This window comes from Pelophylax lessonae (assembly GCF_965119305.1).
Source record: "Pelophylax lessonae genome assembly, chromosome: 5".
Classification (NCBI taxonomy): domain Eukaryota; kingdom Metazoa; phylum Chordata; class Amphibia; order Anura; family Ranidae; genus Pelophylax; species Pelophylax lessonae.
The window spans coordinates 417,473,041-417,489,182 of NC_138772.1; the positions used below are offsets into that span (position 1 = coordinate 417,473,041).

The window sequence follows — 16,142 nt, forward strand, 5'->3', positions numbered from 1 at the left end:
AACCTTATAAAATTTTGAAAAAGGTGTGCACCGACGACCAGGTAGCCGCCTTGCAAACCTGAAGCACCGACGCCTGATGGCGGAAGGCCCAGGAAGGACTAAGAGACCGAGTAGAGTGCGCCTTAACAGGGAACGGAGGAACCCGACCCTTAATAGAATAAGACTGCAACACGGTCTGTCTGATCCATCTGGAGATAGTCGCGGCAGACGCAGGCAACCCCTTTCTAGGGCCATCCGTGATCACAAAAAGTGAATCAGCCTTACGAAAAGAGTCAGTAGTAGCCAAGTACACCCTGATCGCCCGAACCACATCCAAGGAGTGTAACGCAAACTCCCGAGGATGACTGGGCTTAGGACACAGGGAAGGTAACACAATATCCTCATTCAAGTGAAAGTCGGAAACCACCTTTGGAAGGAAGGACGGATTTGGACGAAGAACCACCTTATCCTTATGAACCACCAGATAGGTGGAACGACAGGACAACGCAGCCAGTTCCGACACCCTGCATGCAGAAGTGATAGCCACCAATAAGGCCACCTTCTGGGATAAGGTAAGCAAGGGAATCTCCCTAATATTTTCAAAGGGAGGTTTCTGGAGAACCGACAACACTAAATTAAGATCCCAGGGTGGCAAGGGCGCGCGCACTGGAGGAGCCAGGTGCCGCACCCCCTGGATCAAATTCCGCACCAAAGAATGAGCAGCCAGTGGCCTCTGGAAGAAGATCGCCAATGCTGAAACCTGACCCTTGATAGTGCTCAGGGCCAGCTTCCGCTCAACCCCCCGTTGCAGGAAGGCCTAATATCCGAGCCACAGAGTAAGAACCTGCAGGAACACCGAGGGACTCACACCAGGCGATATAAGACTTCCATGTGCGATGATAGATCTTTCTGGAAGTCGCTTTCCTCGCATTAATCCGAGTAGGAATAACTGAGACAGAAAAACCCCTGTCCTTCAGCACCTGGCTCTCAACAGCCAAGCCATCAAAGTCTACGATCGTAAAGCAGGATGGAAGATCGGTCCCTGAGACAGCAGATCCTCCCTGAGAGGAAGTAGCCAAGGAGCGTCTGCGACCAGTCTGACCAAGTCGGCGTACCAGGCCAGACGAGCCCAGTCCGGAGCTACAAGGATGACTGGAATTCCCTCCGCCTCTATCCTGCAAAGAAGTTTCGGCAGCAACTTGAGAGGAGGAAAGGCATACAGCAGCTGATACTGCCCACATGGAGCAACCAGCGCCACACCCGGAATATGAACTGCGGAAAGCGCCGGAACAAACCGTTCCGCCCAACAAAGAATGCCGGCCACTTCCACGGCTGCCAGAACACTCTTGGTGCCCCCTTAGTGATTGACATAAGCCACTGCCGTGGCATTGTCCAACTGAATCCGAACCGGGCAGCCCCACGAGAATCCCTCCCCACCCGGATAGACTGGCATCCGTGGTGACAATTGTCCAATAGATCGGAAGAGTGGACTTCCCCTGACTGAGCATCGGAGACCGAAGTCACCAAACCAGAGATTCCCTGGTCCGCTCGCTCAGCCAGATCCGATTGTCCAAGGAATCGGGATTCCGGTTCCATTTGAGAAGAATCTCTTTTGGAGAGTCCGCATATGAAACTGAGCCTGCGGCGACTCCGCACAGAGGAGGAGGTCGCCCGGGTAGCCCAGAACCAATATGCCCCGCTGCCGCAACAGCGCCAGAACTGGGGCCAAAGCCTTTGTGAAAACCCGGGAAGCAGAGGCGAGACCAAAGGGTAACGCCCCAAATTGATAGTGGTCCTCTCCCACAGCAAAGCGCAGAAACCGCTGATGTCCTGCGTAAATGGGAACGTGAAGATAGGCATCCTTGATGTCTATGGACGCCAGAAAATCCCCCTGATGCATGGAGGCCACCACTGTGCGAATGGACTCCACTCCTTGTTGCATCAAGTCCTGCACTGCCCCCAACAGAGCCGTTAGGCGATCCGGGGACAGTCACATATTGGAAGGGAAGAACCGCGCTGGTGGAAGCGATCGAAACTCGATCTTGTATCCCGACCGTATGACCTCGTGAACCCATTTGTCTTGAATCCTGGAGAGCCACGGGTCCGGGAACTGTTGAAGACGCCCCCCCCCCCACCCCTGATATGGGTGGGGGCACACCTTCAGGCTGAAGCGGTCTTATCCTCAGGTCTGGAAGGACCGTATTTTTGCTTACCAGACCAGGGTCTCTTAAAACCCCCTGGGGGGGGCTTTGGAGAGCTTCGCCTTGTCGCCCGCCCCGGAGAAGCGAAAAAACTTCTTGTGAGCTGAAAAGGAAGGTCCCTGTCTGCGGCGAGGTTCCTTACCCTTATTAGCCTGTGGTAGAAAGGTGCTCTTGCCCCCAGTGGGATCCTTGATAATCTCATCCAAGGTAGCACCAAACAGGCGATCCCCCTAAAAAGGGAGATCAGTCAAGGCTTTTTTGGAAGCCTGATCCACCGACCAGCACTTCAACCATAGCATGCGCCGGTGGACCACCGCCGAGATCGACACACGCCCCAGCCATGGAGCAGCGTCCAGTGCGGCGTCACAAACAAACTGTAGCCCCTGCACCATTTTCTCCAGCAACTCCGCCACGGCAGGGGGGAGACTCTCCCCTCCAGGTCATGGCGTAACAGCTTGGCCCATTCCGTCAACGTCTGTGAAACCAGAGCAATGGTAAACACAGGCCTCAAGGCCGACCCTGCCAGGGAGAATATGGAACGGGACACAGATTCCGCCCTACGATCAACTGGATCCCGAAAGGACGGGGAATCCTCCAACGGGATAACAGTAGCCTTATTTAGTCTGGAAACCGGCGGATCCACCGAAGGTGGCAACGTCCATTTTTTAAGGAGGGACTCTTCAAACGGGTAGCGCCTAGCAATCCGTTTGGGCATCCCAGGGGGTCGTTTTGGACAGATCCACTCCTTCTTAATGATATCCTCAAAGCATTTGGGAAAGGGAAACACCTTCGCCACTCTGGAGGGCTTGCGAGTGCCAAAGGCAACTTCCGTATGAGCTGCATCCGCAGGTGCAACCTCCAGTTATAGGGTCTCCCGGACGGACACAATCAGTGCGTCCACCAGCGCCTCACTATCAGAGGAGACGGGGCACGAGACAGCAGCCCCAGAGGAGGAACCCACAGCAGCAGAGACTGTCTCAGGATCAGAATCTGAGGCATCAGACAAGACAGGGGTAGGCGGGGGTCGCTTTTTAGCCCCCCGTCCCTGACAGGCCGCCTCCACCCGGACACAAATGACTCCAGGACCGCCGAAAACGCATCAATGGTGAGCGGAGAATCGGAGGGTCCTGCGGCCACCTCGAGGGGGATCAGGTGGGGACACGTGCAGCAGGGTCCATGGTAACACCAGGGGAACCCGTCAGCAAAGTATGACAAAATTGAAAAAAACTTTTTTTTGCGCAAAATGTCACCAGCGCTACAGCGCCCCTCAATGAGACAGCGTGCCTCGAGACCCCCACACAAAGAGAGAGACCCCCAAAAGGCTCACCAAACGATGCACCAGAGTTCAAAAGGACTGGTCTCAGCATTGTCTACATGACAAGGAAGTCCTGTGGAGCGATCTTCCCGGGTCTAGGGAGGGGCTCCGCCCCCTCACACGCCCTCAGTAACTCCCACAGCTGCCCAGCTCTGCAAACAAAACGAGCTGGGTGTACCAAGATGGCCGCCCCCATGAGCCACACGAGGGACTCCAAAAAAAATGGCGGCCCGCGCTCTGCGGTGGGAAGGGGGGTCCCCACATCACTAACAGACGATCGATCGGCAGGTAGGCCCTGGGAAGCCAGGGAGGAAGCCCCCCCCCCCGCACAACAGCCGTCCGCACTGTCGGGACCCCCCCACCCCCGCCCCCTGAGCGGCTTGCATGAACGGCTAGCCACCCCACAAAGGGGGGGAGGGAGGGGGGAGGGGGGAGAGGGACACCACGGGGGGGGGTGCACAGGGGAACAGAGGGGAACCCAGATTAGTGTGGGTCCGACCGACCCAGGGAGGGGCCCGGGTCAACCATGAGGAGAAGGGGGGGAAGCATTTACTCACCATTACGGAACAGAGCGGGCGCCGCTTTAGACAAAACCCCTCGCCGCCCAGTGGGGGGGGGGTGTCGGCCAAAGGAGACGCTGCGACTCGGCCGTCGACCGGTCGTATGCGACTCGGCGGGACGTTTAACCTGCGGGCCAGTCCTTGTCCAGCGGGACTAGGTCGCTGCCGAGCCAGCGCGGAGCTGGGTCTGCACGCGCTCGTAGGCCGGCTGGGGTGACCACTGGATCTCTGCATCCAGCCCATCGCCCAGATCCGGCAAAATTGCTTGAAGAACTCACAGGAACAACTGGAGAAAAAAAGCTAATTAAAAAAAGATTTATCTAAAAAAAACTTGCCAGGACCAGAGATCCCAGCATGGAACTTAGGTCCTTACTCCTGACTAGGCAGAAAAAAACTGACATCCTATAGCAGGGAGAGAGAGAGGATATACCCCCTGGGACTGCCCATAGGTGTGGCCAGAACTTTTTTCCTGCCTAGTGTCCTACTCCTGTAGGGGGCAGTATAACCCTACGGATATCAAGATATCAGTCCTGCGTCTGTCAATGAGCGACAGAGAAATTGCGATCCCTCCGCCGCACTAGCGGTATCACAAATCCCAATCCAGTACAATCTGATAGCAGAGTGAGTAAGGAAAACCTACAGGTGGCCCCAAAAACATTACCAACTGTTCTGTTTCTGGGACTTTCTGTTAAACCGAAAGTAAAAACGATCTGACACAGGACATAGAAATAGAAAAAAAATGCCTGGGTCATTGCTAGATCAAATGTGCCATGCCTGCTGCCTGTCCAGCGATCTGGACTACAAGAATATGGCCGGCCCATGCATTTTTATGAGGAACTAACAGAAAACGGCTTCCGATACATTGTCAATGAAACATAATGAGCAGGAATCTACAGCAAAATGGCGCCCCCCCCCACGGCGCGCCATGCGGTCTCCCGGAGCGCCGCAGCAGCCGTAATATTACTTCCCCCCCAAAAAAAAAGCTAGGAACCTACTAGAGAAAGGGGGGGGGGCTGGTATGTCCGAGAGGCCAGGGGAACCGAGGGAATCTCCCGAGGATTCGACCATTCCCAGGTAGGGGGCCCACGTCCACCCCGAGACTGCCAGAGGATTGGGGGGACAGCATTACTCACTATATCATGGTACTCCAAACAGACCACCTCCCACCCAGGGTGGAGGGTGCTGTCAGCCAGGAGGTACGGTGCGACTCGGGGCATTCCAGGTCGCCACATCCCAGCGAGACGGTCCACTTGCAGGCTCATCCCCATCCATTGGGGCTCTGTCGTGTCGAGGCCTAGTGCTGGACTGTAACCTGCTCACACTCGCTGGACAGGCTGGGAGACCTTAAGGATCTAGATTATCCAGTCTGAAACCCAGCCAGCCGTTGCCTGTAGTTCTCCAGGAACACTAGTAAATAAAAAATACATATAACAAAACTTTCCCTTTTAAATAGCTAAGACCAAAGTCCCAGCAGGGAACTAGGTCCTACTCCTAAACTAGGCAGAAACAAACTAAGGGCAGTAGCAGAGTGTGTGGGGTTATGCCTACAGGGACAGCCCCATAGGTGTGGTAAAGCTTTTTTCTGCCTAGTGTCCTATTCCTGAAGGAAGAAGCATAACCCAATTGTCTTATAAGATATGGAGCTGCATCTGTCAAAGAACGATAGAGAAACAGGTTTTCATCCTGGTCCTGCTCCTTTGAATTTGCTTGTCAATGTGGTCAAAAGCTACTAATGTTTAGTAAATCAAAAATTGAACAAACGTTCTAAAAACTAATATTTTGTTAACAAAATTCTACTATTATACGGGTAGCTAAAGTCTTTAAATATTTACCTCATATAGAAAGGTCTTCAATAAACATATCAACATACACGAAAACTGATAGTGAGACAGTTGTGCTGTCCATGACAATCGATTATAAATGTCCCCCTTTTAATAAATGTCCATTTTCTATACTTTCTGTTACCTGAGGGTGATGAACTAGTCAAGTATCCATCCAGTGATGGTAGAATATCCTTGTAATAAGGCTGCATTTTACTTTGGCAAATTCGGGAAGACCAATCTTCAAGAGCATCAAGGCCAGCATCAGCAAGAGGCGGACAGCTCAAGCCCAACCTAAATGCAGACTAGATCAAAATAAAGAAATCCATTTTACAATTTTGTACATACCTGGGACACAAGGCAGGCAAAATACTGCATAAACTAAGCTTTCTGTCTTCTCACACACAAGAATGGTGAAATAGGAAATGGGTAATTAGTTGCATAGAGGATATAGTAGAAAAAAAACTGAAATCTTCAGAATCTGGGAGACCCATTTATAAAGCCTGGCAAAATATGTGTGTTTAGCGCTGCTCCACTACATACTGTTTTGCTCCTAAGAGTGTCTGCTATTAAATACATTTGGATAAATTATGTATAAAAGAAGAGAAATAGTCCAAAGAAGATTTAGTAACAAATAAAACTTATGAAAAGGATATTTCCAGTAAGATTCATTTTCAGTGATTCACATCCTCATTCTATAGTTGTCATTATCTAGCACAAGTATATGTCTGACAGGTGACTATGGAGAAATATAAAAAAAAAAAAAATTGTTAAGAAAAATGGTAAGGATAAAGGCTAAGGCAGCCTTTTAAAAATACAAAATTGCCATTTAATTGCACAAAAAAAAAAAAAAAAAACAATGTAAATTGAATGTTATGTTGCAGAAATAGTGGCAAAGCATTGCACCTGTGATCAGTGGATTACGTGTGCAATGCCAGGCTTCTGCAGACTTTTCCATCTCTAGCTCTGTAATGAAGTACTTTACAAAGGAAGTGTCAATGGACTACGAGTGCAGTGATTACCACACTCGTTTTTTTGTCTTCTGAGAGATTTGTAGTTCATTCATGCACAGATCTCAAAGGTAACCGCGGCTGCGAGGCAGAAGAATTTACATACACTGTCAAGGATGGGGGAATTCGCTTGTCACCATGTTGTACCCTAAATACCGCGTAAAGTGTAAAATGCTGCAAAGGGTTGAGTTAGCCTTTACATCCGACTTTCTCATCATCATAAGTTGTCATCATAGGTTTGATGGCTCATAAAGCATTGGGAAAATGGCAAATTAGACATTATGATATGATAAATCTGGACCCAACATTTAGAGGAACTTTTTAGAGTGATTGCTACCTATCAGTCAAAGCTCTCAGGCATCACTGGGGACTGCCACTACACTTCGCGGGATAAGGATTCCTCTACAGTATTCAGCAAACTAATATTCTTGCCTGAACCTAGCATTAATTCAACTGATTATGATAGTAAACATTTAATATTCACAATAAACATACACTGTAAAATGTCTTTAATCACCTGAGTTCTGGGCATTTTAAACCAGTCCTAAGGTTAATAAGGCACTTGGTCTTAATGGCGTTGGCCCAGCTGTGTTTGTTGCCAAAACTGCCAGCTGTCAGGGACACTCAGGATCAAAGATAAAACTAAGGGGCTTCAACACAGTGGTTACAATGTTCCATTGACATCACAGGGATTTCTGTGAACTGCAGCTGCCATGTGTGAATAAGAATAGCAAATCCAGCTTTGCCCAGCCCACTTCTGCAGATTTTAATATTTGCAATTGATTTCTCATTAATACCAACCAGCATTAAATTACTATTATAAAAATGTCCTGTGCCGAACCCTGGTTGTGGGGGGGTGAGGGAATATATTATCTCTCCCACATAGTGATGGGATCCACCCTCCGCACCTTTGATGACTTGCGAGTTTCCTGTCAGCTACCGGAACACATGCTATTCCGCTACTACCAAATTAGACATGCCTTTCAGGCGCAGGTGCCGCCTGACATGCCCCCCTTGGAGTCCCTCCCGGTCCTAGAGATAATTAGGTGCACTGAGCCTAGCCATTTGATCTCCATCCTGTACTCGGAGCTGCACTCGCCCTCCTCCACCTCTATGGCGTATGCCCTGAAGGCTGGCTGGGAGTCGGAGGTCGGCGACATTGAGGATGAGGATTGGAGCGATGCGCTGGAGACATGCCAGCAGGTGTCTCCTAAACTTTCTGATAGGCTAACCCAGTTATTTATAGTCCACCGCGCTTACCTTACTCCAGTTAGGCTGGCAAGATACCGACCTAATCTTTCTCGGGAATGCCCTATGTGTCACTCCGCCCAGGGTACGTTCCACCACCTCCTCTGGCTTTGCCCCCGAATTCAGGCCTATTGGCAGCAAGTTGTGACCTTACTGCATGATACCATGGGCTCCCCACTTCAGCTAGACCCTAGACAATGCTTGTTGGGTATGTCGGAATAAAGGTGATGGCGCTGCTTATTCTATAAGGTGCAAATAGGTACTGAAATATATAAATGTTGTGTGTTGTACACAGATGTGATTGAGAATAAATATATAAATATATGGTGTGAAGGTAAAACTCAATAATTGAGGTGAAAGATAAAAAATATGATGATTTAAAAAATATGAAAAATGGCCACCAGAGGGCGTAATACAAAGTGCAAAGTGCTACAATGAATGAATATGCCTTCGTATATATATCCAATAATAAATATGTGACAATTCTGAATAAATAATCAACAAAAATAATACAGAGTAAGCAACCTTAAATAAATTATTAAAGTACTAGATAAAGATGTGAACACAAAATGATAAATGAATAAATAAGTGAATAAATATAAATGGTGACAGATGAAACAACAAATAGTGCTAGGTGAATCCAATATATAAATGGTAGAAATGTGCAGGAAAATTATATGCAAAATAAATAAATGTGCGGGAAAATTTGCGGACAAAATAAATGTGCGGGAAACTTTTATACAAAGTGCAGCAGGAGGTGGTATTTTATCAGTTCATATAATAGGATGAGTCCGTAAATGGTAAATGTGCGGGAAACTTTTATACAAAGTGCAGCAGGAGGTGGTATTCAATCAGTTCATATGATAGGATGAGTCCATAAATTAGTGGATGTGCCCAGAGAGATAAGTGAACGGTATCTTACGGTGACCCCCAAGGTGGGTGACTGGTGAGTTGCGGGATGACCCCTATTAGAAAACCTACTCACCAGATGTACCCACCCCACACAGGGGTATAGAGCGGGTACTGTGGATGTGTCTTGCTGGTCCTTGCTCTGTGTGGTAGTTCCCTTCCTGGGGGAGATGTGATGTGGGGTCCACAGGATTTCTCAGGTATCCCCAAGTGGGGTCCGGTAGTGGGGTCCTTATATAGCTTTTCGGCTATAGTTCAAGGGAGGCTGCAGCTTATCTGTGCACATATCTGCTTAATTTATCCTTGGATAAACTTAGCGCGGATTTATTCAGATACAATGCTTGTTGGGTATCTACCCAGAGGATGCTATGGATAAGCCTATGAAAGTCTTCCTGCAACACTCCCTCTTTGTAGCTAGGAAGTTGGTGGCCAGGCAATGGATGAGAGAGAGCCCCCCGGGTTTCCCACAATGGATGAAAGAGGTCAATTCCATTTTGCCGTATCATTGTATTATGTATAAAAATGGGGGCTGCCCCACAAAATACAATAAAGTCTGGGACAAATGGATTCAGAATCCGGCTACTTGTACCTAGTGGCTCCACTGTCACTGCTATTGCACGCATACCCTTCTACTTGTACTGCACCGTTCTCGGTACTTCTCCAACCCGGTGATTGTTATCTACTCGCTTCCTCTCTATGTCAGCAATGTATACAATATTTTTTAGTGCCCGTTCACATACGAGCAACGCTACTTCGCGCCACGACCTCGGGGCGGCCGCCACGGACTTCATAACATTGAAGTCTATGGCGGTCGCCTCCTGGTCGCCCCAAAGAAGCTCCGGACCCTTTTTCTAAGTCGGAGCGACTTGTGTCGCTCCTATTAGAACGGGTCTGCAGCTTCCCTATGGGAGGCGACCTACGGCGACCTGTGAGGCGACCAGGTCGCCTCACAGGTCGCCTTAGTGTGAACGGGGGCTTATTCATGACTACACTACTGTTTGTGAAATTGTGTCTTTTTTTCACAATAAACTCTCTGTTTTTGAAAAAACAAAAAAATGTCCTGTTGCTGCAGCTCATTGTAAAGTTTATGAAAGCGAACATGCAACTTTTGGAGCAAAATCTGTAAGCAGATACTACACACAGGTTACACTGGATTATTACTAAAGCTCCACTTAGTGTAAATGGGCTAAGATTTCTCATTTTAGCACAATTGCTAATTTCCTATCTTGTATTAGCAGCACACTAACAGTTTTTACTTCTTTGCTTGGAAATCATCAAAAGGTAAGGAGAGGTGCATTGGAGGTGCCACTCATTTAGAATAGCCCTCCAAAGCCAACACACCCACACAACAGCGCACCACGCTGCACGTGTTATTGCATTGAACAAATGCCACAGGGATGTTTTTCATTCATTGCTATAGGCTAGCTACCTATTCTAAATTAATGGGCAACCTCAATAAACCTTATAGCAACATGCAAGCAGTAGTGCACTGAAAAAGGTAGTGTGCAGAGTAGAGATTTTGATACTAAATATTAAATCACCAACGTATTTTAAGAGAAGGTTCTTGAGTCGGGATACTTACTTGCAATAATGGAACATAGGCTTTCATGTCCAACATGATAATATTGTAAGGTAGAGAAAGGATAAATGTTAAACAAGATGCCAAAAGCTCATCTTTATACTGTTTCATTTTGGAAGATACCTAGAATCAACAAGCACAACAAGCACACCATTAGGACAGTGTAAAAAGTTATATAAAAGTACAATAAATCACTCAGAAATAAACATGTAAAAAAAGAAAAAGAAACACGAACAAAAAAAACAAACTGACTGCATGAAATATTATACCTCTTTTCCAAATTTTGAATACAGTGCAAAGCAAGAAAGCTTTTCAGGATCTTCCAGACTTTTCTTAGAACCTTTTGAAAAAAAACCCTGATTGAAAAAAAAAAATGTAAATTGTAACTACACGCTGGCGTTAAGACAACCTCTACAAAACATAAAGGGGTTGATTTTCTAGAACTGGAAGGTGAAAAATCTGATGCAGCTATGCATGGTAGCCAATCCGCTTCTAACTTCAGCTTGTTCAATTAAGCTTTGACAAAAAAGCTGAAGCTGGAAGCTGATTGGTGCCTATACAGAGCTGCACCAGACTTTGCACTCTTCAGCATTACTAAATCAATCCCAAAAGGTGAAGAGCTGAAAAAGTGCATCTACGATCACCAAACCCAGAATTGCTGCATTAATGGTGATTGGGCAATATATAAATAAGGCCCCGTTCACATCTGAGCAGATTGGAATTGAAGGCAAAATCACAATGCATGTTTGGGTACCATTTATTGTTAATGTCACCCCAAACACGCTAAAGAAATGGACATTTTATCATGCAACAAACCACCTGAAAAATGGGTAAAAAAACCACTATTAAAAAATGCACCAAAGTTGGCTCCAAAAAAAGGGTACACTAGCTACTTAAGTGCATTTTTAGAGCATAGGGCAGCCTATTCAAGCAAAAAAGCTGCCCTACATTTGATGCCAAAAATGTCAATTCCGCAGCCTTCAGGTTTAAATATAGCCTTACACTCAGGAGCCATTGTGTGACATTTCATTAAAAATAAAAAATTTTTCATATATTCTGCTTTTCCATTTTTGAACATGTAGGGATATAAACTGAGTTATTAGAAACCCATAGAGCTTCTCTGTGGGGAAAAAAATAATCTTCCAACACTATTTATCAAAATGATATACACTCTGCTTATGAACGGTCTTTAGGATCAAATTCCATACCTCAAAGTACTTCAATTTTTTTGCATTTCTCATCACAACAGACAACAGTTTGTAAAATCCACTGATCAGAGGCAGCCGTGTGGAGTGCAGAATAAGTTCATAGCCAAACACAAAAACCCAGGGCTCAAAGAATTCCACATGCTTGCTTGGTAGTATTTCACTTGAATGAAAGTAAAATAATATCAATTACCAAACAAGAAACAGAATGACATCTACGTGCAACACTTATCTGGTAAAAAAAAAAAAAAAAACATATACAGTAACATATTTTATAATACTGCAAGCACAGAAAAACAGAATTGTGATAAGAGTTCATTGACGGACACAGCACTTCATAAATCTTGACCGTGGGTTATAGGGACACCCTCAGGACGACACTAGGCAAAAAAAAAAACAAGCACAGCACCGCCTGTGGGCAGTCCTAAGTTAGTAGTAAACTCCCTTCTCTGCAATAGGCAGCTCAGTTCGTCACAAAGCAGTACAAGGATATAAAACAAAAAGGAGTGGTGGGTGCTGTGTTTTTTAATTAACTCAGAGAAATGGATATTACAGGGAGAGTAACAGACTCCAGTTTTCACTTCTGTTTATTGACAGACACAGCATTTCATAATCTTCAAAGTAGGGGCGTCCCAAAGCAGTTCCTCAATAAAGGATGGATAACCAGAACAGAACATCCAACAATACCCAAGTAGCCCCCAGAGGAGGAAAACAATAACCTTCAGAAGGACCGCTTGCAAAACCTTGTAGCCAAAATAGCTATCTGAAAGAGTGTGCAAAGTTTAGGTAGAGCTGGTGCACGGGAAAGATAGGAACGTGAAAACATAAGGGGAGGAAATACCCCCCCCCCCCCATGAAGGGAGGTCATCACAGAACGTATGGATTCCATCCTGAACCATTGCCCCTTTACAAAGCAATTCAGGGCCTTAAGATCCAGGATCAGACGGACAGAAACAAACATAAAAGGACTGGCGCAATCGGACTCAAAGGTGAACCTCAATAGCCTCCTAATAATCATATGGAAAAGTAAACGGACCTGAATGGTGTTGTGAAAAAGTCCATAGAGTCCATAAGTGAAAACCGGTCTGTGCTCTCCTGAAGGCAGCTTAATCTCAAGTATAGAAGAAAGAACTTGCAAGATGCTGGAAAAGAAGAAAAGCGCCACTCTAAGTGCGCCCCACGCCCAACCCGGAAGTCCGCCGCCGGAGGCGCTGCTGGGGACCCCTAGGTCCGCACATCGCTGACTCCCGCAGTCAGACACGGATTCGTTCGGAGCACAACAGTCCCCCCCTCGCCGAGGCATTGGACCCACCGATCTTTTGAGGAATTCACCATGTTTTTACTCTTTTAATCTTGTGAGTACCCATGATGGTATATGTTTAATAAATTACCGAGTCTACTGCACTTAGAGTGGCGCTTTTCTTCTTTTCCAGGATCAGACGGACCCCTTTCTTTTTCAGAACCACGAACAGGTTGGAGTAACACCTTAGAAACCTCTCCAGGTCAAGGACCGGAGCAATCAGACCCTGAAGCAGTAGATCCTGAACCGCCTTGTAAAGGGCCTGTAGCCGTGATGGGAACAGGTAGAGATTGTAAAGAAAGAATCTGTCAGTTGGACAACAAAGAAATTATTTTTGTAGCCCAGCAAAATCCGATCACGGACCCATTTGTTGGGCAGTAGAGAAGTCCACAGATCCACAAATCAAAGAAGGGGACCCCACCTGGAGAACAGGTGAGGGCAAGACTTCAAGCTGAGGACTTGGAAGGCTGGAAACCCTTAAAGCGCCTAGTGAATGAAAAAGAAGCTTGTGTGCAGAGAAGGAGGGACCCTGCTTGCTCATTGCCTTTGTTGGATTGAGGGAGAAAATAGATTTTTTTGTAAGAACTTACCGTAAAATTATTGTCCTCTGACAGTCGCCGCCCACTCATACAGTCTTCACTACAGGGTATTGGTCTTATCCACGGGAGTAAGCTAGGCAGAAGATTTTGTTAGAAACATTCACAAAAACTTTGCAAAGACACACCTATAGGGGGGCTGTCCCTCTGGTCCAATACCCCCCTGCTAGCAGCATTCCCAATTCAGTTCGGTAGCAAGCAGTAGATAGTCCATGAACCCTAAAAGAGGGGCGGGGGTGGCGACTGTCAAGAGGACTCAGAAAATAATTTTACGGTAAGTTCTTACAAAAAATTATATTTTCTCTTACGTCCTCTGACAGTCGCCGTCCACTCATACAGTCTTCTACACTGCTTTGGGATATCCCAGTAGTGATGCGAGGGGTTGAAAACGCTACCGTCTCAAAAAGGCAACGCAGCACCCAGGTCAGAGAAAAGAAACTTATCTGAACCAGAAAGGTAAAACACTGGGTAACAGGAAAGCTCAACAGGAGCGAACAAACCCAGGAAAGCAAAATAACCAAGGGGGAAAAACCCCCAACAGGAGGGGACAGGCTAAAAACGCCATGTCTCCCCTAAGGCACTGCCGCACTCAGAACTTTGCGGCCAAAGGAGGCATCTGCCGATGCCAAAACGTCAAGTTTGTAAAATTTTGTAAAGGTGTGCACGGACGACCAAGTCACCGCTTTGCACACCTGGGACACCGACGCCTGATGGCGAAAGGCCCAAGACGCACTCACCGCTCTGGTAGAGTGCGCCGTGACAGGGAAGGGCGGAACCCGTTCCTTAAGCGAATAAGCCTGTACAATCGTCTGTCTGATACATTTAGAAATGGTTATGAAAAGGGGGTTTTGATCTCAGTGGAGCCCTTTAGTCGGGTTTTGCCACTGTCCCTTAGATTCAATTGTTTAGCGCTTGTGGGTGCCTCAAACCCAGTTAGATGGGGACTTTATGGGCAAGAGTGAATCAAGTAGTAGTAAAATAAGATGATTTATTGATTATAATAAAAATACAAGTCATAATGGGATAGCCCATAAACATAGATTGTTTGTGTATGGGTAAAGGCCCATAGTGTGAGATAAGAAAAGTATGGAGTATTTAGTGACTCGTGAATATCAAAGAGGAGAGGTGACTTGGGTGGACAATTTTCGCTCTGTTCGTTCCCTTGTGTGGAGAACAGGGTCCAGAGCAAAGGTCCTAAGCATGGTCACAATGGTCCTACGTGTTTCGGCCTGAAAAGGCCTTTCTCAAGGATAGGCCCCCAATTCTAAAAGTAGCAATAGTATATATGAACATCCAATATATAAACTCACAGAGGAGAAATTCATATTTTACAAAGGAAAAATCAATTGTTTAACATACATGTTTTTTAGCCCGATGCATGTGTGTGCACTATCCTCAGGGATTTCGGACTGCAACAGGAACAAGATGCTGCTCCACAGGTGGTTTTAACCTCCTGTGTGGGGGTGTGACAAAACAGGATGTGTTTGGTTATAAATCAACCATATTGTGCAACAAAAGGGATAATAAATAGTAAAAGTGGTTTTTACTTCTGATTTCAACGGTGGGATCCTAAATGGATTGCCTCTTGGTTTGTTCAGGGTTAGAGAAGTAGCTTCCATCTAGTAGTTTGTGAATAAGTTGCACAAAGGTTTAAGGTTGAGTTGGAAGATAAATCAGTGACATGCTTCCAGTGCTGTTGTATGACTTACTGTTTTGGATGGTGAAGGATGCGGCAGCGTCTATTTCCAGGATCCGTTCTCTCCCTCTGCTGGAGAGAGACTGAGGATCTGTGGATGTTCCCCGGCCTTTTATGTGTGCCGCGCATGCGCAGTCCACTGCTGAGCGGCATCACGTGACATGATCCTTATGTAACCTCCCCGGGTGGTGCGACTGCGCAGTTAGTAGCGGCGCTCCCCGGTGGCTCTCCGGTCGTGTCACAGCGGCCGCCGGCACGGCTAGAGGGAGCCCTGAGTATCCTAAGATGGAGGGAGGATTGGGAGGCGCCGAGCACCTTTCTCATGCTCCGATTTGTCCCGACCAGTAGATCGGGTTTGGCCAAGCCCCACCGGGGAGCGCCGCTACTCACTAGGATCCCACCGTTGAAATCAGAAGTAAAAACGCATCCTGTTTTGTCACACCCCCACACAGGAGGTTAACACCACCTGTGGAGCAGCATCTTGTTCCTGTTGCAGTCCGAAATCCCTGAGGATAGTGCACACACATGCATCGGGCTAAAAAACATGTATGTTAAACAATTGATTTTTCCTTTGTAAAATATGAATTTCTCCTCTGTGAGTTTATACACTGGATGTTCATACATATATACTATTGCTACTTTTAGAATTGGGGGCCTATCCTTGAGAAAGGCCTTTTCAGGCCGAAACACGTAGGACCATTGTGACCATCCTTAGGACCTATGC

General features: G+C 46.8%; 1 protein-coding gene across 1 annotated transcript in view; it reads right to left on the bottom strand.

Annotated features, from left to right (window-relative positions):
• The window catches only part of PRKDC (protein kinase, DNA-activated, catalytic subunit), a 1,165,045-nt gene that overhangs the window by 902,625 nt on the left and 246,278 nt on the right, over nt 1–16,142 (bottom strand). The window contains exons 18-21 of the mRNA XM_082258689.1: nt 11,830–11,989; nt 10,891–10,977; nt 10,625–10,744; nt 6,021–6,180 (exon numbers count right to left, since the gene is read on the bottom strand). Of these exons, the coding sequence (XP_082114815.1) occupies nt 6,021–6,180; nt 10,625–10,744; nt 10,891–10,977; nt 11,830–11,989 (527 nt within the window). The remainder of the gene's footprint in view (nt 1–6,020; nt 6,181–10,624; nt 10,745–10,890; nt 10,978–11,829; nt 11,990–16,142) is intronic.